We start from the raw sequence: 24621 nt of genomic DNA on the forward strand, positions 1-24621 counted from the left end.
GGACTACAAGCTTGGGAACTCTCTTTGCTCGTGGTAGACTCTGGTTTTCTGAGGCAGAGATAAACTGTGACATGGGATCTGTAAGAAGCTTCCGGATATATTCTCCTCCCTTACCTATCCACCCACCCACCCACCCCACTCCCCATCCAGATATCCACCAATCTACTTGCCCACCCCCCTACCCATGCCCCCGTTCATCCATCCACTCACCCATCCATCCACTCATTCCTTCACATCCCTACCCATCCTGACACCTAAGTAAAGAAGAAATAAATGGTCCAATGGAAGAAATCAACCAACCATCCAGCCATTTTATTTGTCCATGCTGTGATCCAGGCCCAGTGCTGACACTGGGGAGTCCAACACAGCCTAGACACTGAGGGGCTCCCAGTGCATGGGGCCATCAGGCTGTGGTCTCAGAGGTATCTGAGTTTCACCAGTGTCTGTGGGCACAGAGTTCAGAGGTGCCATCTCTTGGTGGCTCAACACAATCGCCAAAGGTCCCTGTAGTCTGCCTCACACCACACCTCACCCGCAAGCAGAGATACCCGGGGACCAGCAGACGCACCGGCACACCCACATGCACACCCACCCCAACCTCTCGGGCACATGGAGAGCGACGCATGCATAGCCGGGCATAGGCAGGAGCACCCACAATGCGGGCACGTCAGCGCCCGAGACGTGCTTGAAGTTGCAAAGTCACGTGACTACCCCAAGACTCCCGAAGGTCACACACACACGCACACGCACACGGAAATGCAAACGGACACATATTAGAACACCCACAGCCTCTTGGAGGAGAGCTCTGCAGGGTGACAGGCACTGGATGTGGGTGGACCCAGAGCAGAGAGGCCTCGTCCACACCTCTCTGCCTGTCTGCCCTAGGACTGCGACATCCAGGAAGCCCTGCCGCTCATGGGACCCCTCACCCCAGCTTTTCTGCCCCATAACTGAGGATGGTGCCTCAGCTCTCAGGACACATGGCCATGGCAGGGGCGTCCTGGTGAGGAGCTGGCTCCCTGAGCTGGTTTCTGCCATGTGGCGAACTGTCAAGCCGTGTGATGGTCACCCAATGCCAAGGGCACGGGCCTGCCCACCACACGGCTCGTCACGAGGTCACTGCTCGGTGACCCTGCTCAAAAGGCCTAGACTGGGGATCTGATTCCTTTCCCAGGTAATATCAATGACACTCCAGCCCAGGGAACCAGGGGCCACTTCCACCCACTTGGCCAACAGAACTCGAGAACCCAGCTATGTGAGGGTCCCTGTGGGTACCAGGCCTCGCTCCTCCTTTCCGCAAAGCAAGTACCAGAATTAAGAAGAAGCACAGGCCGTGGAATGATACAGGCAGACTCGATATAAATAAAATATTCATATAAAAATAGTCTCTTACAAAATATTCTCTCTTATCCAGTGGCTCACTTTCCAAAAGATGGAAACTGCTGGGAGTTTTATTATTATCTTTCCTCTCTCTCTGTATTCCAAACAGGATTCTTCTACTGGTGTAAGTTGGAGCTGGGGAGGACTAAAGGATGGGAATCGTAATCTGGGAGACGTCTCCAAATCTGGACCAGCTTAAATTTCTGGATAAGTAGCAGCAAACAGCAAAAAAATAGAAATGTGTGTCTGTACATCTATATGTGTATAAAGGACATCTGCTCTCAAACATCTAGGGCTGCAACGAGGGGGTACTTGCGAAATCAACTAGTAGAAACATCTGCATAAAGGATAATTATGTACAGTTCTACTTGGCTCCTTGTCCTAGCGACAAAATTATCCCGCAAGGAAAGCAAGCAGTCCACTTTGATTGCAGAAAACGGATCCCGACGAGGTGGAAGGATTCTTTTTAATTAAATAAATTAATATTAATTTTTATCAGAATAAATTGTTAAATATTGCTATGTTGAGGCCCCAGGGTCCAGAGCTCCTGGTGCGAGAGGCTCTGCTCCAGCCGAGGAGGGCCCCCCCAGGCGGTGTGTGGGGTGGGGCGGAGCAGCAGTGGGTGTGGAAGTGAACAGTCCAGGGCTCTGGGGAGATCTTTCGCCCGGGCGCCTGCGGAAAACCCAGGAGAGGTGTCCCCACAGCAGAAAAGACAAGCTCAGCATTCCCCCGCGGAGATCCCGGAAGAGACCTGGCAGGGTGACTGCAGCCCAGAAGCTGTCCGGTCCCTCCTGCAGTCTGACTTGCAGCCGGAGGCACCCAGCCGGCCCGAGGGCGGCGCCGCCGAGGCCCGGGCTCACTTGCACGTGTACACCTCGGTGCGCTCGCTGCAGGTGTTGCACTTGACGTAACAGCACCAGTGGAACTTGCAGTTGCACTGCCACACGCGGGCGTACTGGTGGGTGTTGTAGCCGCGGCCGCAGCACATGAGGTCGCAGCCGCTGGCCTGCGGGGCCGTCTTGTTGCAGGCGCGGCCCTGTGTGCCCACGCTGCCCGTCACTGGGTCCTCCTCGCAGTAGTTGGGCGACTTCTCGATGTACACCAGGTCTGTGTCCATGGGCTTGCGGTACGACAGCGGCTTCTTGATCTTCAGGAAGGTGGGCCGCTTGTTGCGGCTGGCGCGCACGGGCTCCACATGGACGGCCTCGTTGTACTTGTCCTTGAGCACGTAGCCCAGCTCCCGGAACTGTGGCAGCGTGGTCCAGCACGTCTTGGTGGTGCACGATCCAGACACACCATGGCACTTACACTCCAGCTTCATGTTCTCCTCCAGGATCTGCAGGGGCGGGCGGGGAAGAGCACAGCGCACGTCACTGCACACAGCGGCCCGGGGCGGCCCCCAGCCCGGCCCACCCCCACCCCGCCCAGCCGGCTTGGGCTTTCGTGGTTCTTTGCAGTGGGGGGAACTCAGGCCTGGATTCAAATCCCTCTCACCTCCGACCTCCGTGTCCTTCTACCTGGAGCCCACTTGCTCCCCCGGCCCCTCCCAACTCCTATCTGGTGCTTAGATTGGTGCTCAGATCAGTTCAGGCCAGTCCAGGGCACACAGAGGGTTCTCTTTCACCTGAACAGGTTTTTTTTTTTATTCTATTTTTTAAATTTTTTAAAAAAGATTTTATTTATTCATTTAAGAAAGCGAGAGCAAGAGAACAAGTAGGGGAGGGGCAGAGGAAGTGGGAGAAGCAGACTCCTTGCTGAGCTGGGAACACCCCAGGAGGGATTGGATCCCAAGACCCCAGGATCATGACCTGAGGCTAAGGCAGATGTTTAACCGACTGAGCCACCCAGGCGCCCCTGGCCTGCACAGGTTTAAAAATCATTATTGAACCAACATTTAAAAACCAGCAGAAAGACCTCCAGGGTTGGTTGGTTGGTTGGTTGGTTGGTTTCTGTGTTTTGGCAAACCGAAAGGGCATCTGGCAACTCTAGGGTGACATTCAAATTGTTTACTAACCAGTACGGCTAAGGGCTGACCTACTGGGAGGGAAGCTGGCCACAAATGTCCGCATGGCAGCCCTGTTCACCACAGCCTCTGCCAGCACTGTCACGTGGCAGCAACACCTGGAGCTGTCCCAGCAGCTGCCTCCTTCACAGGCTGGCATCCGTCAATTTGCCACAGTCCCCACCACTCCATATTGCCTCCCGATCTCGAGTATGTGTTTTCAGAGGTCAGCTGGTTTGACCACATCTGCCGGGCACGGTGAGCACCCAAGGCTGGGAACCGTGGCTCTGATTTAGTCCTCCCTGGCGGCTTTCCCTGACCTCCAAACTATATGGTATGCCTCTTCTTCTGAGTTCCCAGTTCCCCCGGGGGGCTCCCACTGCCATAGCACTGAGACGCAGTACTGTACGGGGAACGAAAAGCACAGATGCTGGATCCTGGGTTTAAATCCCAGATCTAACACGAACCTGCTGTGTGCCCTTGGGCAACTTCCTTGAGTCCTCTGTGCTGCAGTTTCCCTTTATGCAAGATGGGGTGATAATTATAATTAATCGTAATCATACAATGAAAATACTTGACAGCAACAGAAAAGAATGAACTAACACACACAAGAAGAACAGACCTCTAAGGTGTAATGCTGAGTGAAAGAAATTGGATGCCGAAAAGAACATACTGTGTGGTTCCACTGATAGGAAGTTCAAGGACAGGCAAAACTATGGCTGGGTTTCGTTCATCTTTACATACATGGGCAGTGGGGTACAGATGGCCTGTGAGCCCTATTTTGCTGACCCCTGCCCTTGGAACATCCCTGCAAGCAAAGAAGGCGACATTTACCAACCCCCCGTGATACTGGATATTTAGGCTGGTTTCAGGTTTGGGTTTTTTTTTTTTTTAATCCTTTTCCTCCCTCCCTTCTTTCTTTTTTAAAACTATATCATCGAAGGAAGTATCTTCATCTTCGAAACTAAAGCTTCTCTTCCTTTCTCATCATCTCCAGCCTGATTTTATCCCAATAGACATGTATGAAGCTCCAAATGTGTACCAGGCACTGGGATGGGGATGTGCTAGTGAGCATGTTTCTGGGTCCCAGTGTATGAGCATTTTCACGGTCTTCATCTGGACTGTCAACTTCACTTTGCCTGTTATACAGTGAAAAAAGGTGGATTAATGAGTAAATGACTGAACATTTATTAATCACCTGTACACGCACTGGGCCCATGCTTTTGGATGTGGCATTATTTAACTCCATGAGGTTAGCACGATGCCATTTTACAGGGGTAAAAACTGAGGCTCAGCTAAGTCCTGGAGACGGTCTGTGGGGCATTCAGAGGCAAGGGTCTTTCTGCTGAGGGCTGTGAATCAATTGCTGTGGCTGCTTACTTGCTTTGTGACCTTGGAAATGTCACCCCCCCCCCCCCCCGCCGGGCCTCAGCTGCCTTCACTGAAACATGGAATGAAGGCAATTCCATCTTTTTTGGCAAAAGTCAGGGTGCTGGCTTTTGACATTCAAAAGATAGGACATTCAGAATCAGATATTCAAAAGATAGTCATTAGTTCTGCCTCTGGGCCTGAGCCGGTGCAAGTGCTGGGGACACAGAGGTGACAAAATATAGTTCCTGTCTCCAAGGATGGGCTCGTGTTCAGGGTCCTCCCAGTCCCAAGAGCTCTGCTTCCAGGAGGAGGTGACCAGTGCTTGGGTCAGTGGACTCCACAGGAAGGGAGCAGCACCCTGTTTCAACCACAGTATCTGCAATCAGATGAGCCAGCAATGCCATAAGCATCCGGAATGTTCAGGAACAGAGATTCCAGTTGGCTGAATGCTCGGATTGCAGGACACCTAGTGTGACCGAGCACCTACTGTGCGCTGGCGCCCTCACACGCCCTACACACCCATGGTGCAGCTGCCACGCAGTGAGCACCCCCAGATAACACAGATGTCCCTCTCGGTTGTCAGTGAGGCCGTAGTTCCGAAGCGTCCGGCCCTCCTTCCCGCCTTGGCCTGAGACGCTGGGAAGAGAGCAAGGCTCAGCGGTGTGGCGATGCGCTTCCGGGGCAGGGTTAGGCAGCAGGTTCTGGTTGCAATTTCAGCGCAGGCGCAGATTTCAACACACACATGCTGGAGAACGCTCAGAGCGGATTCTGACAGTACGGAGGCTGCAGGGCACCTGGAACCCTCGTCGTGGCCGGCGGGTGTGCCTACACTGCACGGTGTCTAATAAGACATGCTGACCTATGGCTCAGAAATGTCACTTCCAAGGCATACACCTGAGAGAATGAAACGCTTGTGTGCACGGGAAACAGGTTCAAGGACGTTCACAGCAGCAGCACTGATGGGCATATGGAGAGCGCCCAGTGTGGACTCATGGTATCTTCACACTGGGCACTGTCCATATGTCCAGCCATGGTGGGATGGACAAGCTGAGGGGTGCGCTCGGCGGGATGCTACAGGACAGTGACAGTGAACAGACACATTAAAGCACACCAACGGAGGTCAAGTTCAGAAATACAGTGGGGAGGGCAAAAAGCAATCAGAAAAGACATCCACTGAATAAGTTCATCTATACCAAGTTCGAAGGTAGGCAAAAGTGGATTGTATTGTTCAGGGGCACCTACAGAGGGGGGAAGTATCATAAGAAGTCAAGAAATGAGAGTCACAAATATCAAGACAGTGGCTGTCTCTGGGGTGGGGCGCGAGGGGCTGTGGTTGACAAGGGTCACCTGGGGCACTTCTGGGGTGCTGGCAATGTCTGTTCCTTGATATGGGTGCTTTATAATTCTTCTTTTAAGTCAACGTAGATGTCCTCTGTGCTTTTTTGCACATAAGCTGTATCTCACACTTTATAAAAATGCAGTGGTTCCAACAGCCACTAAGCACATAGGGTAACCAGCATCATTAGGAATCAGGCAAATGCAAATCAAAGTCGCAATGAGATACCACTTCACACCCTCTAGGCTGGCTGGCAGAAGAACACAGACGTAGCAAGTGCTGGCAAGGGTCCGGAGAAACGGAAACCTCCACACACCGCTGGTGGGAATACGAAATGGAGCAGCCCTGGGGAAACCTGTCTGGTAGTTCCGCAAAATGTGAAACATTGGGTTATCATGTGGCCCAGTGCTATGACCTGAATGTTTGAGTCCCACCCCCCAAATTCACGTGTTGAAATCCTAATCCCCCCCCCCCAACCGCCCCAGGGAGACAGTAAGTGGAGCCTTTGGGAAGTTCTTAAGTCATGAGGGTGGAGCTGTCCTGAATGGGATGAATGCTCCAGAAGGACCCCTGAGGACACAGCAAGAAGGCTCTGGCTTTGAACCAGAAAGCCGGCCCTCACCAGAAGGCGACCATGCTGGTACCTTGATCTTGGACTTCCAGCCTCCAGAACTGTGAGACATAAATATCTGTTGTTTACAAGTCAGTCAGTCTGTGGCACTTTGTTATAGCCTCCTAAAAAGACTAAGACACCCAACCAGCAATTCCGCTCCTAGGTATATACTCAGTAGAAACGAAAACATACGCCCATACAAAAACTTGTAAACCAATGTGACCGGCAGTATTCCTCATAATCGCCAAAAAGTAGAAACAACTGTCCATCAACTGATGAATGGATAAACACATGTGGCACAGCCACACAACGGGACATTATCCAGCCATGAAAAGCAATGAAGTGCTGACACATGCTACAACATGCATGGACCTTGGAAGCATTATGCTCAGTGACAGAAGCCAGACACAAAAGACACAAATTGTATGATTGTCTTTATAGGCGATGTCCAAATGGGCAAATCTGTAGAGACAGGAGGTAGATCAATGGTTTGGGAAGAGGCTGGGGGACATGAGTGACTGCTAGAGGGTACAGGCTTCTTTCTGAGGTGGTGAAAATATTGGAAAATTATGATGGTTGAACATATCTGAGACTATGTTAAAAAATGTCGAAGTGTATACTTTAAATGAGTGTACTAGACGGTATGTGATATATACCTTAATGGAGTGGATTTGTTCAAAAGTCCCTGGAAGGCTTTAGTGAAAAAGCAATAGGTTGTATTTTTGAGGCTGTGGCACCAACTGTTTTCGTGTGGCGGATGCTGGGCCAAGAGCACCAGTGCCAGAGGTCAGGCTCCGGGGTCAGGCTGGGTGCAGCTGCCACTCCCGCTGCATGCAGCCTCCCGCACATTGCCTCCCTCTTCCTGTGAGGCCACAGCTGGCCTGAGGCCATGGTAGTATTTGTGTGGGCCCCTAATCAGATGATGTCCAGCCTGTTAACCCTGCAAACTCTGCGTTTTCAGAGCCTCAGTGATTGCTTTATATCTGTGCTAAGCTGGGCATAATCACAGCCGCGCTGGCCAGAAGTGGCCACCCAGACAGGCATCCGGATGGGCACCCAGCCCTCTCCCCGAGGCAGGGGACAACAGCAGAGGAAACAAGTATGGGACAAAGCCACGTTCTCTGCACCCCCTGCCCCCACCCCCGGAGGCCAGGCTGGCTCCCAGCTTCTCTGCTGTCCAGAGGGACTTCAGGGCTCCCTTGACACTGGAAGAGTCTGGATCGCGATTCAGTGACATGTAGTTAGAAGGTCTGCGGGCTCTGAAATGACACAACCCCATGCACCTTCCCAGTGCTTGGCCCACAGCAGATGCCCAGGAAATGCCCAAAGGTAAATTCACCAACAGGGTGCATTCAAACTATTCCACGGCCGGCATGCAGGGAGCCTGAGCAACCCCCCTGAATGTTCAGGGTCCCGGGCTGGATGGAGGGGAAGTCCGGAGGATCCCAGGAGCAAGTGTGATGTGGGGAGGGGCGATCAGAGGACTTCGAGCAGCTGGGACGGACCCATGTCAATATTTTATGTCCCTGGTTGCACTGGTGGGTTCCAGCTTGCAGCGCAGCCTCACGAGACTGCTTGCGGTCTGCCCTTTACCATCCTGTGGCGCACAGATGCCGATGCAACAGCAAAGTAAAGGAGAAAATAAATCCGTGAGGCCCGGGGTCTGGCGTCCCAGAGTGTCTCTGGAGAACACGGAGTTCTCCCACCTCCCACCCCACCGGTGGCCTGGGCTCCGAACACAACAAGAGGCCTCAGATTAGTGGGCTGGGGGGACGTTGGGGGAGACAACAAGCGGCTGCTACAGGGTTCGCGTTTTACCTGCTGAGGGGCACGTGTTCCCTTCTCTTCTCCACCTGTGGTCGCTTGTCGGCTGGGAGACGAGATTTATCGTGAATGGACGGGGAAGCCAGTGGAGGCCAGGAACACGAGTCAGGATTTATAAAGACCTCATAGCAGTTATAACAAATGAGCCTGTCTGTGCAGAGAGACTGCGTGTGTGGGGGGCGGGGGGTGTATGCGAGGTCTCTGTACCTTCCGCTCACTTTTGCTGTGAGCCTAAAACTGATTCAAAAAATAAAGTCTATTTTTAAGCAAAAGATCTCAGAAGAGAAGTCGTATGCAGGGACAGTGTCCAGTGCTGAGACTGGGCTGTCGCTGCTGCTGACTGGCCAGGGACCCTCGCTGGCCCTCAGTGTCCCCATTTTGAACTCAAGGGTCTGAACGAGATCATTTCCAAAGCTGCTTCTGACGCCGTCTCTCTGTCTTCCGGCTCTGTCTTGGCTTTGTATCCATACTGCTCTCTAACCTGATACAGTGTTTCCAGAGCCCTGTCTGATTTTCCTGACATTCCCTGGGAGATGGCTGCTATCATCCCATTTCACAGGTGGAGAAAGTGAGGCTCAGAGAAAGGGAAGGACTTAAGCAAGATCAGAGTGTGTGTCTGTACGTCTCTCCAGACCACTGCTCATGCTTCCGCCTCTGGCTTCACGCCGCAGGAGACTACCCGGCCCCTGACCATCGCTATTGGTGACTGGTTGGTTGGGCCTGGTGCATGGGGGTCATGGGACAGTTTGAATGCAGCTGTCACCTCCAAGTGGGCCTGACCAGTGGAAGCACTGGTGGGAGATTAGAGGGCAGGAGGGACGTCCTGACAGGTACTCCTCCTGCTCGCTCCTCACTGGGCCCCTCATTTTCATCTCCCTAGAAATACATTCCATACCTGTTAGGGTCACTCCCTATTTCTCCCTTCCCTTCAGTCTCAGGCAGCCACTATGTAGTATTCTGTCTTTATGATTTGCCCATTCTAGACATTTCACATAAATGGCACCATACAATAGGTGGCCTTTTGAGGGTCTAGTTTCCTTCGTTCAGCATAATGTTTTCAAGGTCCATCCGTGTAGCACGGTGTAGCATGTAGCAATACGTCCTTCCTTTCCGTGACTGAGTAATACTCCCTTGTGTGGCTATGCCACACGCTGTCCCCGGTTCATCAGTCGTTGGACAGCCATCCCTTCCTAAACTCTCCTTAATTTCCTAGTCCGAGTGTGCCCAGTGCACTGGCCGTGACCCCAGCGGCCACGTGCCGCTCCTCTGAGGTGAGCTGAGAACGAGCCCCTTCCTCTTGACTGCCAGGCCCGTCCGTGCCCACCTCGTGGCTCTGGCCCCCTGTTCCTTGCCTGGCTAATCTTTACTGCCATCTCAGAGGCTCGACCCAACAATTCCACCACCAGATATGCACCCTTTAGAGAGGCTCACACATGCGCCAAATGACCGAGTGCCTCACGGAGGCGTTATCTGAAATATCAAAAGGCCACAGAATCAAAAGATCCCCCAGTGGGGACAGGTTATATGAATTCTGATGCTTCTGTGAACTGGAATGTCCTGCAGCTGTTACAGAGAACAGGGCAGTTCTGTACTTCCTAATGAAGGCTGATCTGCCAGGGACACGGTGAAGAGAACAAAGCAAGAAAAGTACGTGTGAGGAAGAAAAGATGTGTGCATTGGTGTTAGTAAGAGCACAGAATAATATCTCTGGAAGAATGCCTGAGAAATTGGTAAGAGTGGCTACTTCTGGGGAGGGCAGCCAGCGCCAGGGGTCTGGGGAGACAGGAGCCTTACTTCTCATGGGATTGCCTTTTGAATATGCTCTCATGTCAGAAAAAAGTCACCTCATCCAAGAAGCCTTCCTTGATTGCCAGTGACTCCCTCATGGTCTTCATGGCTGTCCGAGGCTATTGATACCTGTCACCCTGGCCCAGTGAGACTGTCCAGCTGTCAGCATCTCCCATCTGGCCGGTGGGTCTTTGTGGTGGACACGGAGATATACCATTCAGTTGCCCCTTCAACGGAAGTCGTGGGTCAAAGCTACAGCTAGTGATGTGCTAGTAAATTGGCTCAGGGGAAGAAGAAAAAAAAAAGCCCTTTTGTACCTTTTGTAGTGTTTGCTAATTTCTTTGGCATAAATGTTCCTATCATGGCTGATTTTAAGCTACGAATGATTTAACAATTGGCTCCAAATCCCTGAATCTCTAACACCGGGTCTTATGAGCCCATGGGAGCCAGCTCCAGCGCATCATGGGACCGGGAGTGAAATCAGCATAGAGCCCCCAGCTGTCAGACAGTCCAGGGCCTGACCCAGCTACAGAACTGTGGCCTCCCCGGGTGGGCCGCAGCCAGAGCCTGAGAGAGGCGGGGGTAACAGGTCTGGCCCCGTTGATGGGCAGGACCTGCTCCAGAGTTGCTCCCAAGGCTTTGTCTGGCCAACATCGCGGCACCACCCCGGCCCCGTCCTGCAGCTCCCCTTCCCCTTTGCCGAGCGCTGCTGAAGGCTTGAACCTGCAACTCCATCTCAGCCTCTGCTTCTGGAGAACCCCACCTGTGACACTCCTCGGAGGCTGGGGCCAGGACACTCACCTCCACCTCCCCGGCCTCTGGCAGAGAAAGCCCGGCTTGGAGGGGGTACTCACCAATAGGAAGCAGAAAGAAGGACCTAGTGCATGCCCGTTCATGTTCATTCACTGACTCGTTTTGCATCGAGCACCAACTGTGTGCTGTTTCGTATCACCTCTGCGGCAGGGGCCCTGGGAGGACTGTGATGCAGGGAGATGCTATCCCCGCCTTCGCTGGGCTGCAGATCCAAGCCAGGAGCAGCCATAATAACCCTCCGGGATCTAACTATAACGTGGTGCGTTCTATGAAGGGGTGGAACAGAATGCAAAGAAAACTTTTGATCCAAGAGTAGCTGCTCTTGTGTGCAGCTCCAGGAAGCCTCCCCCAAGAAGGCAGAGGCTGAGCTGGAGGCCAGATAACAGGAAGGATCCAACAGAATCAGCCAAACTTAGCAGGAGGGGGAAGGGCATCTCAGACCAGGAAACAGCACATGCCAAGGCCTGGAGGTAGGAGGGATGGGGCCTGCCACGAGAGAAATGCGAAGGGGCAGGGGGGCTGGCCACTCAGGGCAGGGAGGAGCCTAGATCACCCGCAAGCCAAGGGGTGCCACTGAGGGCCTTTCAGGCAGGGGAGTGGCAAGGTCCGAATGATACCTTTACAGATCATTCCAGACAGAGCAGAAATTAGGTTAGAGAAGGTCAGACTGACAGGATGGAGATGTGGAAAGAAACCGTCCCCATCATCCAAGCCAGAGACAATGGTGGCTCTGACATAGATGGTGGCAGGAGGGGATGAGAGGGGAAAATCAGCAACACTTGGTGAATGATCCACGGGAAGTCTCTTGAGGGCTCAGGGCAACTCACGGGCCCCTCATGGATACGGAGACTATGCACTGAAACAAGGAACCCAAAGAAGGACCAGGCTAGAGGAAGAGCATGCATTGAGGGCATGATGGGGAAATTTCTGGCACTGTGAGTAGCCCGGAAGAGGGGCATCTGGGAAACCTTCTGGTGCCACTGAAAGCTGGCCCTAGTCAGCATGGGTGCCCACAGGAGATAATGTGACTATAGTCCCAGTCAGGATTCAGTCACTTCCACAGACTAAAACACGTGGTTGAAACCAGCCAGAAGTGAGGTAAACACCTATAATCTTTGGTATTAAAAAAAAAAAAAAGATAACAAAAGCAGAGGATAGGAGAGACTAAGAAAGACTGAAAGCTTTCCATGACCACAAGTTCAATATGAACTAATAAGCTACTAAAACACCTGAGGACATATTAACTGAGGTCTGGGGCCCACAGTAAGGGAGGAGATTGCTATGTGATTTTCAGAACTGAGCTACGCCCCAGCAGATAAACAGAGAGTATGTGTAGGGGAAAGGGCTGGAGATCCCATACCGAAGGAACTGGAGCTGCTCAGCCTAGAGAAGACAGTTTCTGGGTGTCCTTGGTCACTGCCCCACCTGCTCTGGCCTGTGCTGGGGCTGGGTGAGTAGAGGGACTGTGTATCTCTCCGGAGTACAGAACTGGGACTCCAGGGGGAGAGGAGTCACAGGATCCCTGCTCAGTGAGACGCCAGCCCTCCTCACCAAGCTGACCAGACCTGGATGGGGGCTGCTGGGGAGGTGATGAGCTTCCCAGCCTGGAGAGTGTGGCAGCAGCAGCTGGGGTCTGCAATGGGGATTCCTGCACAGGGTAGGGTGGGGCTACTCTCAATCTGCTTCTCTGCCCCCCAACCCGACCCCAAATCTGTGTGGACAGCAGGAAGGATTTTCCACACCGCTGGAGGGAGAAATATCCATCTCTTTCTGACAAGTCCCCCAGGAAGTGCCAACAATGTACCAGGTGCTGCCCAGAGCCCAAATTACCCAGGGCAGGATTCTTAGGCCTGGGAGGGGCCTTGGGAGAAACTTGGCTCCAGAAAACTCCTTGATTCATAACACCAAATAGATACCATTGGAATGGGCCTCCTGGGCCATGGCAGACTCTTGGGGCTGCCCAGAGGATCTGGGGATGAGTTTCTAGGAGGTGGAAGGGGTTCTGAGGGGAGGGAGGTCGGACAGCGACCTCGGGCTCCACCCAGTCCAGCCACATGGCACTCCTGTGACAGGGAGCCTCGGTCACCCTCCGAAGCATTTTGAGGGGCATCGAATTTTTAAAAACCAAAAGCTGTTTCTCAGCATTGACTTCCACTGCTCCCCCTCACAGACCCTCCCGCACTGAGGCCACTGGGAAGACCATGAAGGCCCCACGCGGTCCAGGAGGATATCCCATGTCACAGCGGTCCACGGCTCCTGCCACGCCCTCCTCCAGGCGTGTAGCTCCATTCATCCCCCCATGGTCCGACCCCTCCCCAACCCTTCAAGGGCCGCCGAAAATGGCCCTCTTCCTCAGAGTAGCCTGCCCTGCCCACCGAATGCCAGCAGGACTCGGCCGGCACAGATTTCTGCTGCTCCCAGTGCCCTTCTCCTTGTGCCTTGTTTCACAGCAAGGCTGCTGTAGCCTTCAGAGCTCTGCGAACACTGACTCCTCAGTGAGGCTTTCCCAGCCACCCCGACTATAGTCATCCTGTCAGCGATGGCCCCCAGCTCCTGCCGGTCATCCCTCCCAGTTCCCACGCTCATCCCTCCCAGTTCCCACTGCTCATTACTCCCAGTTCCTACTGCTCATTACTCCCAGTTCCCACAGCTCATTACCCTCAGTTCTGACTGCTCATCCCTCCCAGTTCCCACTGCTCATCCTTCTCAGTTCCCACTGCTCACCCTTCCCAGTTCCCACCAGTCATTACTCCCAGATCCCACTGCTCATCCCTCCCAGTTCCCACTAGTCATTACTCCCAGATCCCACTGCTCACCTCTCCCAGTTCCCACTAGTCACTACTCCCAGGTCCCACTGCTTACCCTTCCCAGTTCCCACCAGGCATTACTCTCAGATCCCACTGCTCACCTCTCCCAGTTCCCACTAGTCACTACTCCCAGGTCCCACTGCTCACCCTTCCCAGTTCCCACCAGTCATTACTCCCAGATCCCACTGCTCATCCCTCCCAGTTCCCACCAGTCATTACTCCCAGGTCCCACTGCTCATCCCTTCCCAGTTCCCACCAGTCATTACTCCCAGATCCCACTGCTCATCCCTCCCAGTTCCCACTAGTCATTACTCCCAGGTCCCACTGCTCATCCCTCCCAGTTCCCACTAGTCATTACTCCCAGATCCCACTGCTCACCTCTCCCAGTTCCCACTAGTCACTACTCCCAGGTCCCACTGCTTACCCTTCCCAGTTCCCACCAGGCATTACTCTCACATCCCACTGCTCACCTCTCCCAGTTCCCACTAGTCACTACTCCCAGGTCCCACTGCTCACCCTTCACAGCTCCCACTAGGCATTACTCTCAGATCCCACTTCTCACTCCTCCCAGTTCCCACCAGTCATTACTCCCAGGTCCCACTGCTCACCCTTCCCAGTTCCCACTAGTCATTACTCCCAGATCCCACTGCTCACCTCTCCCAGTTCCCACTAGTCACTACTCCCAGGTCCCACTGCTCACCCTTCACAGCTCCCACTAGGCATTACTCTCAGATCCCACTTCTCACTCCTCCCAGTTCCCACCAGTCATTACTCCCAGGTCCTATTGTTCATTGTTCTCAGATCCCACTGCTCACTGCTTATGGTTCCCATTGCTCATTGCTTCCAGATCCCACTGGTCATTGCCAAGGATAGGATCTTGACTCAAGCCAGTCAGGGCCAATCAGAACAAGTCCTAGGGATTCAGTATGAAGAAAAGATAAGAACTTTTTGGTTATTTCCCACCAGATGTGAAGAAGGACTGCAGGGGCCAGAGCTATGGATAGGCATTTTGTAATCATATGGGTGTGAGAATGGAGTTGACTGGGAAAGCAGAGTTGAGGAAAAAAGAGAGGGTGATGGGTATGTGCAACTGGTTCCTAGGAATATCATCTGCATCCTGGATCAAGCTGGACCTGAATGCATTACCCAGGACCATTCAGTTCCATGAACTGATGAATTTCCTTTGATTTGAAGCTGGCTTGAGTTGGGTTTCTGTCTCCTATATCTTAAAATATCCTGATACACAGCTCCCTTTATCTGTGTAGGAAGGAGAGATGCTTTTGTAAAGCTGATAGACAGTCCATGGGTTTTAAGTCACCGAATGGAGCAGATCGGGGGGGGGGGCGCAAAGACTGGTTTGCTTGAAAGGGCCTTGGGGAGGCCAGGACCTTGAGGGCTGGAGACTGAGGTTAGCTGGGTATCTGTTGCTTCCTCTCCTTTGACCCCTCCACTGTTGGCCAGCTGGCTTCTCAGCAGGAGGGGTCAGTTCTGGACCATTTGCACCCCAAGTAATGAGCAGTGACTCAGGCAATCAGAATCGGTCTCTACATGACAACGTGTTGTGATGGAAAGCAGCCTAAAGCTACCTAGGTAGCCCAAGAGCCCTGGTTCAAATCTTACCTCTGGTCACCGCATGCCAGTGATGACAGAAATGACCAAAGGGAGAAGGGCCCACTCCCTGTCTGGCTGTCCATTTCCGCATCACAACCAGCCTGCCTCTGACCACAGAGGCTGAAAACCCAAGATACCACTTGATAAAAAGAGAGGCCTGAGAGTGACTTCTCGTTTACTATCTTTGGATGCTGTGGTGTGAGAGCATGTTTCCTGGAGCTTAGGCAGCCATGTTGTGACCAAAAGGTAAGAGAACCAGAGGCCGACAAAGTGACAATGGCAGACCAGCAGGAGGGAAACAACCCGGGCCCTCGAAGAGATTGGTGAGCCTCTGAAAAATAAAACGTCATCCAGACTTTACTTTGCAAGAAAAAGCCAAGCCCTATCATTGCAACCACTCCTACAAGATGTTTTGTTACTTGTAACCAAATGCAACCTCAGTGATTCACTCCTTACAAAGTAGGAGCAAGTCGTTTCTCAGAGGGAACAGTGGGGATTAAATGGGAGAAGGGCAATAAGGGCCTGGTGCAGGGCTTTTCACACAACAGCCCTAGCCTGTGTGAGTTTTCCTGTTCCATTCATGAATGCTGAGACGCATGGGCAAGCCCTGGAAGGGCACAGGCGGGGAGCAGTGGTGTGGGGTGGAGGAGCAATTGGCTGGAGGGCCTGGTGCTGCCTCTACCCTGCTGTGTAGCTCTAGGCAAGTCCCTTTACTTCTCTGGGCCTCGGTTTCCCCCACCTGTACAATGAAGGGGCTAGAGAAGGATCTCCAAGAGAGAAGACAGGGACACAGAGGGCCAAGGAGGACATGGGTGGGAAGGGGAGCAGTTGGCTGAAACTTGCCACATACTCCCAGGTGTCCCCAGGTATGTGTCAATTTCAGTGTGGTGCCCTAGCCACATAGACACGGAGGGCACTGTGAGTGCTGAGTAAGCCCCGCTGAAGAGGCTCTGGGCCTTCATCCTCCCTCCTGCCTCCTCCCATAGCTAGGCCGACTCACCCCAGAAATCTGTCTTGTTGTAAACACCCCCAGCCCAGCTCCTGAAGCTTGTCTGTGCTGCTGGCACCCGGCACAGGAACCCAGGGCATCTTTATGAAGCCCCCAAGCTGGCCACCTCTTCTCCCCACACACCACTCACTCCCGGTGCCTGCAGGGTCCCCCCCATCCGTGTTAGCGCTGGTGCTTGCTCCCACTCTCAGATCCTAACCACCCTCTCCCCAGGACACCTGGTTCCAGAACCTTCTCTGGACAAAGCCCGAGTGAGCTGGATCACCTGGGAATGCTGTCCATTGGTCAAGGAGAGGCACAGAAAGCAGGGGGCAGGTCTGCGGGGCATGGAGGCCTCATCTCCCCAGAGCTGATGTTTGGTTTCCACAGAAGGGAGGTGACCTGAGGCAGGATGGTCACCTAGTCCTGCCGGTGTCCTCTCCCAGGCCTCATGCCCTAGCCACCCCAAGTAGCATGTGACCCAAACCACCTGCATCAGCTGAGCTGAACACTTGTCCCTCATCCTCTGTGTGTGATAAGGGGTCCGCCTTACTGCACATGGGCCACTACCTCATGGGCACATTCCCAAGGAGCCCGACAAGATGGGGGCCCTGCTGGCGTCAAAGCTGGCTCCCTTGCTCACCTCCCGTGAGAGCCTAGGTGTGCTGGGCAGTCTGTCTGCCCCCTTCGCCAGCCCGGAGGGTCACCTGTGAACACTACACCCATGGGCCCCTGTTCCCCAGCCTCTGGTCAGGCCCAGCCAGTGAGAGACCCCACAGAAGGCTGGAGGGCAGGAAGAAAGAGAGGCTGGGACAAGTATTCCCCAGACTCCCTCTCTGTGGGGCCATATGGTGGCTCTCACTGCATTCCCTTACCTATAACCACGGCTCCCCTCCTCCAGCTGTACTCTCTCCGGTGACATGTTCCCTTCCCTGCCGCTTCAGGCCTCCAGGGAGTAAGAGCTCCCCAGTGTCGCCGAGCAGGCCTCACGGGATTCCCCGAATGCTGCCCACACCCCTTGCAGCAATCCCTTCATTACACTCTCTTCTGTTACCTGTGTCATCTACCAGACCCTGGCTGGGACACTGGTGGGTAAGGTATACCGCCTCCGTGAGCCTTGGTTTTGTCTCCCCATTCGGTGGAACTCACCCCCTGGAGGCAGGGCCAGGACTGAACGACCAAAGGTCTAGTGCCAGGCCGAAGGAGGCTCTCAGAGATGCGGCTGCTGTTACTCCGACTTGTTAAATTATTTACAGCGCCGCATGACGCTTTGTGTTGGCCTTGGATTAAAGTAGGGACAATTTCTCAGAAAAGAGCTCCGGGCTGGCTTCCCGCCCAAGCTTCACCCGGTCCTCCCAGCAGACCATGAGCCCCCTGAGGGCAGGAAACCATGCTCCACCCCAGTAAAGCCCCTCGCTTCGTTCAGCGGCTGTTCTAAATGTTTCACGTAGAGCCGCTCACTGGCCCGGCACAGCACGCCCCCGGCGGACTTATTATCCTCTCGGCGTCCCACAGGCGAGGAAGCCAGGCACAGGGAGTCACAGAGAGGAAGCGTGGGGACGGGTCTTCCACTGCAGGCAGTGTGCGGGGCAGGTGAACAGAAGCCAGGCCAGGGCCAGGATGGCCTTGTTCCCTGAGGCTGTGGTCCGCAGGGCGGGTTTGTGTGGTGGGCACTGTGCTGCCCACCTGGGTCCTCCTCCAGGACTCATACTCACTGCCCCTCCGCCCGGGCGGTGGCCGCTGATCCTCCCGGGCGAGCTCCTCCTCCCAGCCGCTCTCCCAGCATGGAAGCCACCTCACCCAGGGTCATGCCACTCCTCAGGGCAACTCCAGCCAACAACAGCTTGATGCTGGCTACAAAGACCCGGTCTCCCTGTCTCAGCCGGGGACACCTCGAAAGGGCCACTGCAGCCCCAGAGCGTCTTGCGGGACCAGCCGAAGCCTCTGCTGGGGCTACAACACAGCCCACCTGCTCTCCCTTGCTTCCTTACAGGTGTACCTCCCCGGAGCCCTTCCTGGAAATGCCCTGCACGTGAATTTCCACGTCGGGGGCCCTTTCCAGCGGCCCTGATCTAAGGCAGTGTGTAACTCAGTGGAGAGCTGGCCGTGGACCGTGCCCCCCGGAGACCACCCCCGGAGGTGTGAGCACGGCCCTGGGAGGAGAGGCTGCAGGCTGCCAGCCCACAGTCAACACAGCCTGCACCACCTCCTGCTGGTCCTCCCCCTCCTCCTGCTGGTCCTCCTCCTCCCTGTCCCCTCTTGCCCCTCCTCCTCCTGTTCCTTCTCCTCCTCCGGCTCCTCCCCCTCTTGCTCTCTGCTCCTCCTCCTCCCCGAGCTCCCCTCCGCTTGCGTGTCGATCCATCATGAGCAGAAAGCTGCGCGTCATTCAGCTGCAGCTGTATTCCTCTGGGCAACTCAGATGAAAGAGAGGAAAAGGCAGCTTTTTTTGGTAAACATTTGGAGTATTTTCTTCTCGGCCACATTCTTTAAGTCATATTGGATGCACCGACTTCAAGCAAATATTCCTGTCTGCCGCGGGTGGGGACAGCAAGGGCAAAGCCGCGTTCCGTAGAACAGAGCCACTGGAATGCAAGCAGGTTAGCCCCAACTGCGAGGCCGGCATAGCGTCCGGCCAGGGCCTCAGGACAAGGAATGTCAACCCAAACCGGAGAGAGAAGTTTCCTGGGACCTTCTGAAATTCAGTGCTGGCCAGGTTTCAACTGCTCCAACACCATCTATGGCTCCCTGTTGCTGGAGTAAAAGCCCAGTCTTTTCCCTGGCTCTCCAGGCCTCCACGAACTTGGCCTCTGCCCAGCTCTGGGGACTTGAAGGAAGCCAAGTCTCAGGGATAAACACCCCCTCACCCCTAGACTTGTCTCCTTCTAGGTTCCCACTCTCCCCAGTACACCTGTATGCCGCCGCACAGAGTCACACACGCCCAAACACACCCCACGTGTTACATGCACACACGTCCCCTCATATGCATAACCCCCAACGGTATCCGCGCTGTTCACGCCTCAGTCACTGACACACACTCTATCACACCTGTGCTAACACTCGCCTGCTCCCGCACTCCCAGCCACATGCATGTCTATGCACACTCACGTACACCCCCTCACACCACTCACCCCTGTACAGCGCATGCTCATATAGTCCCTCGCCCACCCAGACACTCCACATGCCCTCCTGCGCTCACACACAGAGCCCCCCACATGCTCGCAGACACACATACATGCACCCCTCCTCATACACGCTCACACACATATATACACATACACCCCCCACTCTCGCACACGTCATACACACGTATACCCCACATGCTCACACACGTCATACACACATGCATTTCCCCACACACGCTCGCACACACACAACATACATGCAACCCTCACACACATGCTTGTAGGCATCAGACACACAAACACCTCCGCTCGCATGTGCTCGCACGCAGCATACACACATCTCAGACGGGAGGGATCCCCAGTGGCGGAGGCCAGCAAATGCGCCCCACTGTGCTCCCGGCCGGGGGCCCTGCACAGGGCTCACCTTTGCTTACCTATAAACGTAGACTAAGGCAACCCCTTCGAAGGGCTGTTGTGGGCATTGCAGGTAGAAACCCCATTTTAGAGGTGGAGAGGACCAGCTCACGGCGCTGCCTTCTCACTAACCCCAGCCCGCCTCTCCCAGACATGCTCTCCTTCTTTCTCCTGAGCTGACTCACCCAGAGGGAGTGGGGCTGACCCAGGGGCAGGGGCTGCCTCCGACGGGGTCGGCCCGAGAGGTGGGGTCTGGCTGGGGGATGTGGACTGTGGCCGGGAGTGAGGTAGTCAGATGACCCCAACCATAGCATGAGGGGCAGGGAAGCCAGCAGGAGGGCGCTGGAGCCACTGAACCCACATGTTCCTCCCAACTTCCGGAGCATCAGTGAATTGGCCTTGGCATGCATGCATTCATTCATTCAGTCATTCAACCATTCATGCATTCGTTCTTTTACTAATTCATTCTTCCACCACATGGTCATTTAATCCCTGGCCTGGGCCCTGAGGCTGATGGCCAGGTGAGCAGAAAGAGGCAAGCCCCCTGCTCTCTGGAAGCTTAAACTCTGGGGGGAAGGTGACCATACATCCAACTGTCCCACAGCCGAGGCCAGCCCCCACCAATGGTGGCTCTGTAGGAAAGCATGCTCCTGCCCCTCCTGTGGTCCCAGACCCAGCCAATCGCCTCCCACAACCCGACCGGAAAATGTTTTTGAGACAATGGAGGAAGCTAAATCAGATGGGGTATCATACAATCTTGAGGAACTGTTCATGTTGTTCTGGGTAATAACAGTACCATTGTTATGTTTTTTAAAATTCCTTATTGACTAGTGAAATAACATGATGTCTGGGATTTGCCCTAAACTGTTCCAGTTTGGGGGAGTTGGGGTGGACACTAAAACAATGTTGATGGCTGTTGGCCAAATGTTGAGGTTATCGTAGCTGGGGGTTGGGTATGTGGGGTTCATTATATTGTTCTCTCTCCATCTACTGCCATCATCCCCTGCTACCTCTGACCTCACCTCCTATGCCACTGCGGTCCAGTTACAATGCGTTCCTTGCTGTTTCTCCAACACACCAGGGATGCTCCTGCCTCAGGGCCTTTGCACTTGCTGTCCCTCTGCCTGGAACATTCTTCCCCACCCTCTCTATATATGGCTCCGTCCCTCCCTTGACCTTTGCTAAAATCTCTCCTTTCCAAGAACACCTTCCCTGACCCTGCCCTGGTTCACCTTGTTCCCTTGCATTAGTAACTGACATAGCACACATTTTCTTTGTTTCGTTTCTCTGTTCTCCCACTGGAACATAAACCGCTCAAGGACAGGGACTTGGTCTGTCTGTTCCCGGCCGTGTCCGCAGCACCTAGGCTGGTGCCAGGACCGTAGCCGGTGATCAGAAAATACTTGCCGAATGAATGAGTGAGAGCAGTAATGGTGGAACCCAACTAGAGCGAGGTGAGGAAATACCCTCCTGCTCTGAGAACTGACATTCAGGACGACAAGGCTGGACAAGAAGGAGGCAAGGCCAGGGCAGGCAGAGAGAACAGCATGGGCAAAGGCCCTGGGGCAGAAGGGAGCCGGGAGCAGTCAAGACACAGGAAGAGGGCCAGCCTGGCTTCCTGATGGGACCAGGGCAGAGGGCAGGGGTGGGGGCAGAGGGGCTTGGTATTTGAGAAGCCCCCTCAGGTCGTCCTGTGGATGACAGCCCGGAGGCCTGAGCGGGTGCAGGAAGCAGTAAGATGGAGGCTCAGCCACGCAGAACCGCAGATGAAGGGCAAGGAAGCTCCCAGAAGCTGAAGGACTGCTTGGCCATTTTCCAGAAAAAGGCCCCTGTGAACCTGCTTTGGTGGTGAACCAGCCACAGCACCTGCCGCCCTTCCTGGCCCTGGCCAGCCCTACGAGGATGCAGAGCCCAAGCTCCCCCGGCACGGCTGGTCCATGCAGCCCAGCAGCCCCGTGCCTCTGCCTGTCCAGACCTTCCTCCTTCACCCGGGACCTGGGCTCCTGCAGGGACAACCCTGAAGAGGGCGAACTTCAAAGACCCGTGGTATCTAATGCAAGGATGGTGCAACGGCCAGACCAGAAACAGGCATCCACACAAAACCTGGATGCGAACGTTCACGGCAGCGCTATTCGCAGGAGCCCCAACGTGAAACAACCCACGCATCCCTCAGCTGATGGTGGATACGCAAAATGGGGCATATTCGTACAACGGAATACTATTCAGCCATAAAAAGGAATGGAGGACTGACAGAGGCTCGACGTGGATGGTCCTTGAAAACACGATGCAAAGTGAAAGAAGCCAGACGCGAATGATCCCCTCGTGTATGATTCCGTTACATGAGTTGGCAAATCCAAAGAAAGCAAGCAGATTAGAGGTTGCCTGGGGCTGGGGGAGCCAGCAGTGCGGACTAACGTTCACCGCTAACAGTGGTTTCTTTGGGGGGTAAGGAAAACACCCTGAAGTTGTTATGGTGATGGTTGTGCAACTCTGAACCCCTTCTGTGCGCACTTCATGCCAGATCTTTCCGCACCCCACGACGTCCATGCCACCTCAGGGCCTTTGGGCTCCTATTCCCTCTGCCTGTGACACCCTTCCTCCGGTTCCTCAGCTCCAGCTCTGCTCTTCAAAGCAATCGTCGCTGGACAGCCTCTCCACGGAGCCCTGCGCTGTCCCCAGGGTAACCCCGTCATAGCACCCGTTAACGTCCTCCCAAGCCCTTGGGGCACTTGAAGATGAGTGGTTTGCCTCTCTCCTCCCTGCCTAAATCTCAGTTCCAGAAAAGCCTGGCCCTCATCTGCCTTGCTCAGGAGGCATCTAGAAGAGGCTCGCCTCACAGGAGATGCCCCGCCAGCATTTGAATGCAACGCAGGAGTGACTGCGTGAGCATATGAGTGAGTTCATCCCGGATCGAGAGCCTCGCTGGCCATCTCCTTCATGGTGCGATCTTGTAGAGGAGGCCCTGACTTCGTCCACAGAAGAGCAAGCCTGGCACCCCAGGGAGAGCCTCTGCAACAGGAGATGTTAGGGATGGGTGCTCCGGAGCATGGAGGAAAAACCCAGCAATGAGGTCTTGCTGGCCGAACGCCCCCTGTGCCCCTGGCCACCCCCAGATGAGCGGTCCTGACTCCAAAGAGGCCCTGCCCAGGTGCCCAGGTGCCAGTGATGCCCTTTGAGCCCTTATCCCAGAACAGAAGTTCCCTTTGTGTTGGTGTCCGGGCACAGGAGCTGGTATCTGGGAGGGTGGGCTGGCCTGGCCTGAGGTTCCATGTTGCCCCACGCGTCCCAGAGGACATGGGCGCAGGGACACCTCCCCTGAGATATGCTTTTTCCTGCCCCTGATGGAGTCAGGTTTTTTCCAGCCAGGCGACTAGGAAAAACACCCTGGTTATCTCTGTGCCAGGGCGGTTTCCAGAGAGGTGGGGTGGGGCCTCCCCCCGGGGCGGAGGGGGGCCAGGATTGAGGCATACACTGCTCTGAAGCTACGAGGAGCTGCCACCGGAGCTGAGACCCGAGGGCTCAGAGGGACCTGGGGTTTTGTCCCAGCCCCGCTATGGACAGCTGCGTCGCTTCTGGGCCGCGTCATCTCGGCCGTCTCTGAGGCTCTGTTGGCATGGCGTGGGCCAGCCCTGTGTGTTCGGGGGAGTGTGAGTGAGCCTGGAAGATCTCCGAAACCACGTCACACCCAAGGAACTGCAGCATCTGACAGCAGAGAGAGGAGTTTTCAACGTCCTGACCGGGAGTCCTAACTCTGTCGCCGCCGGGCTGGGCGACCACAGGAGTATCTTTTAACCTCTCTGAGCCTGGCTCTTCAACAAGAAAACTGGGGGTTAAGAACCACCACAGACACCGTCTCAGGGGGGTGCTAACTGAGGCAGAGTAGGTGAGGTGCCTGCCTCACAGGAGGGAGCTGGAGGACAGGCTTCAAGGGGACCTGGTCGGTGCCGCCAAATTTTTGCAGGACTGCTTCCTGCAGAGGATGCCAATGGGCCTGAGGACCTGGGGAGCAAAGCTGGCTCTTCCTGGTTGTTTTGGAGGGGGCAGCTCCCAACTGAGAGCCTGCAGGACGGGAGTGGACTTGGAGGGAGAGGGCTCGCTCTCGCCAGAGGTATGCAAGCCAGATTCAAATCTGCACCATCCAAAATGCGAGCCGCCGGCCCCACGAGCGTTCGAACCGTGGCTAGCCTGAACTGAAGTGTGCTGTAAGTGTAAAGCAACCGCCAAGACTTCAGACTTTTTGGGGGGGAAAAATAACGCAAAGTATCTCGGTATTTTCAGATTGATTACATATTGAAATGCCAATATTTTAGGTGTATTAGATTAAGTAGAATATATAATTAAACTTCATGTCACCTTTTTAACCTTTTTGATGTGGCTGCTAGAAAATTTAAATTCCATACACGGCTCGTATTAATTGCTTTTGGACAGCTAGCCAGAATCCTTGCTGCCCAAAGAGTGGCCCCAGGACCAAGAGCATGGCCTTGTGGGAGCTCGTTGGAAATACAGATTCTCAGGCCCTACCTGAGACCTGCGGAATAGGAATTTGCATTTC

The 24621-nt window shown here is 54.5% G+C and overlaps 1 protein-coding gene across 1 annotated transcript in view; it reads right to left on the bottom strand.

Moving 5' to 3' along the window:
- Positions 1 to 291: 291 nt before the first annotated feature.
- The window catches only part of WNT7A (Wnt family member 7A), a 65256-nt gene continuing 40926 nt past the window's right edge, over positions 292 to 24621 (bottom strand). The window contains exon 4 of the mRNA XM_045812394.2: positions 292 to 2716. Coding sequence (XP_045668350.1) covers positions 2237 to 2716 — 480 coding nt within the window. The 3' untranslated portion in view covers positions 292 to 2236. The remainder of the gene's footprint in view (positions 2717 to 24621) is intronic.

Source organism: Ursus americanus, chromosome 14, assembly GCF_024610735.1.
Source record: "Ursus americanus isolate L20-20 chromosome 14, mUrsAme1.1.p, whole genome shotgun sequence".
Classification (NCBI taxonomy): Eukaryota; Metazoa; Chordata; class Mammalia; order Carnivora; family Ursidae; genus Ursus; species Ursus americanus.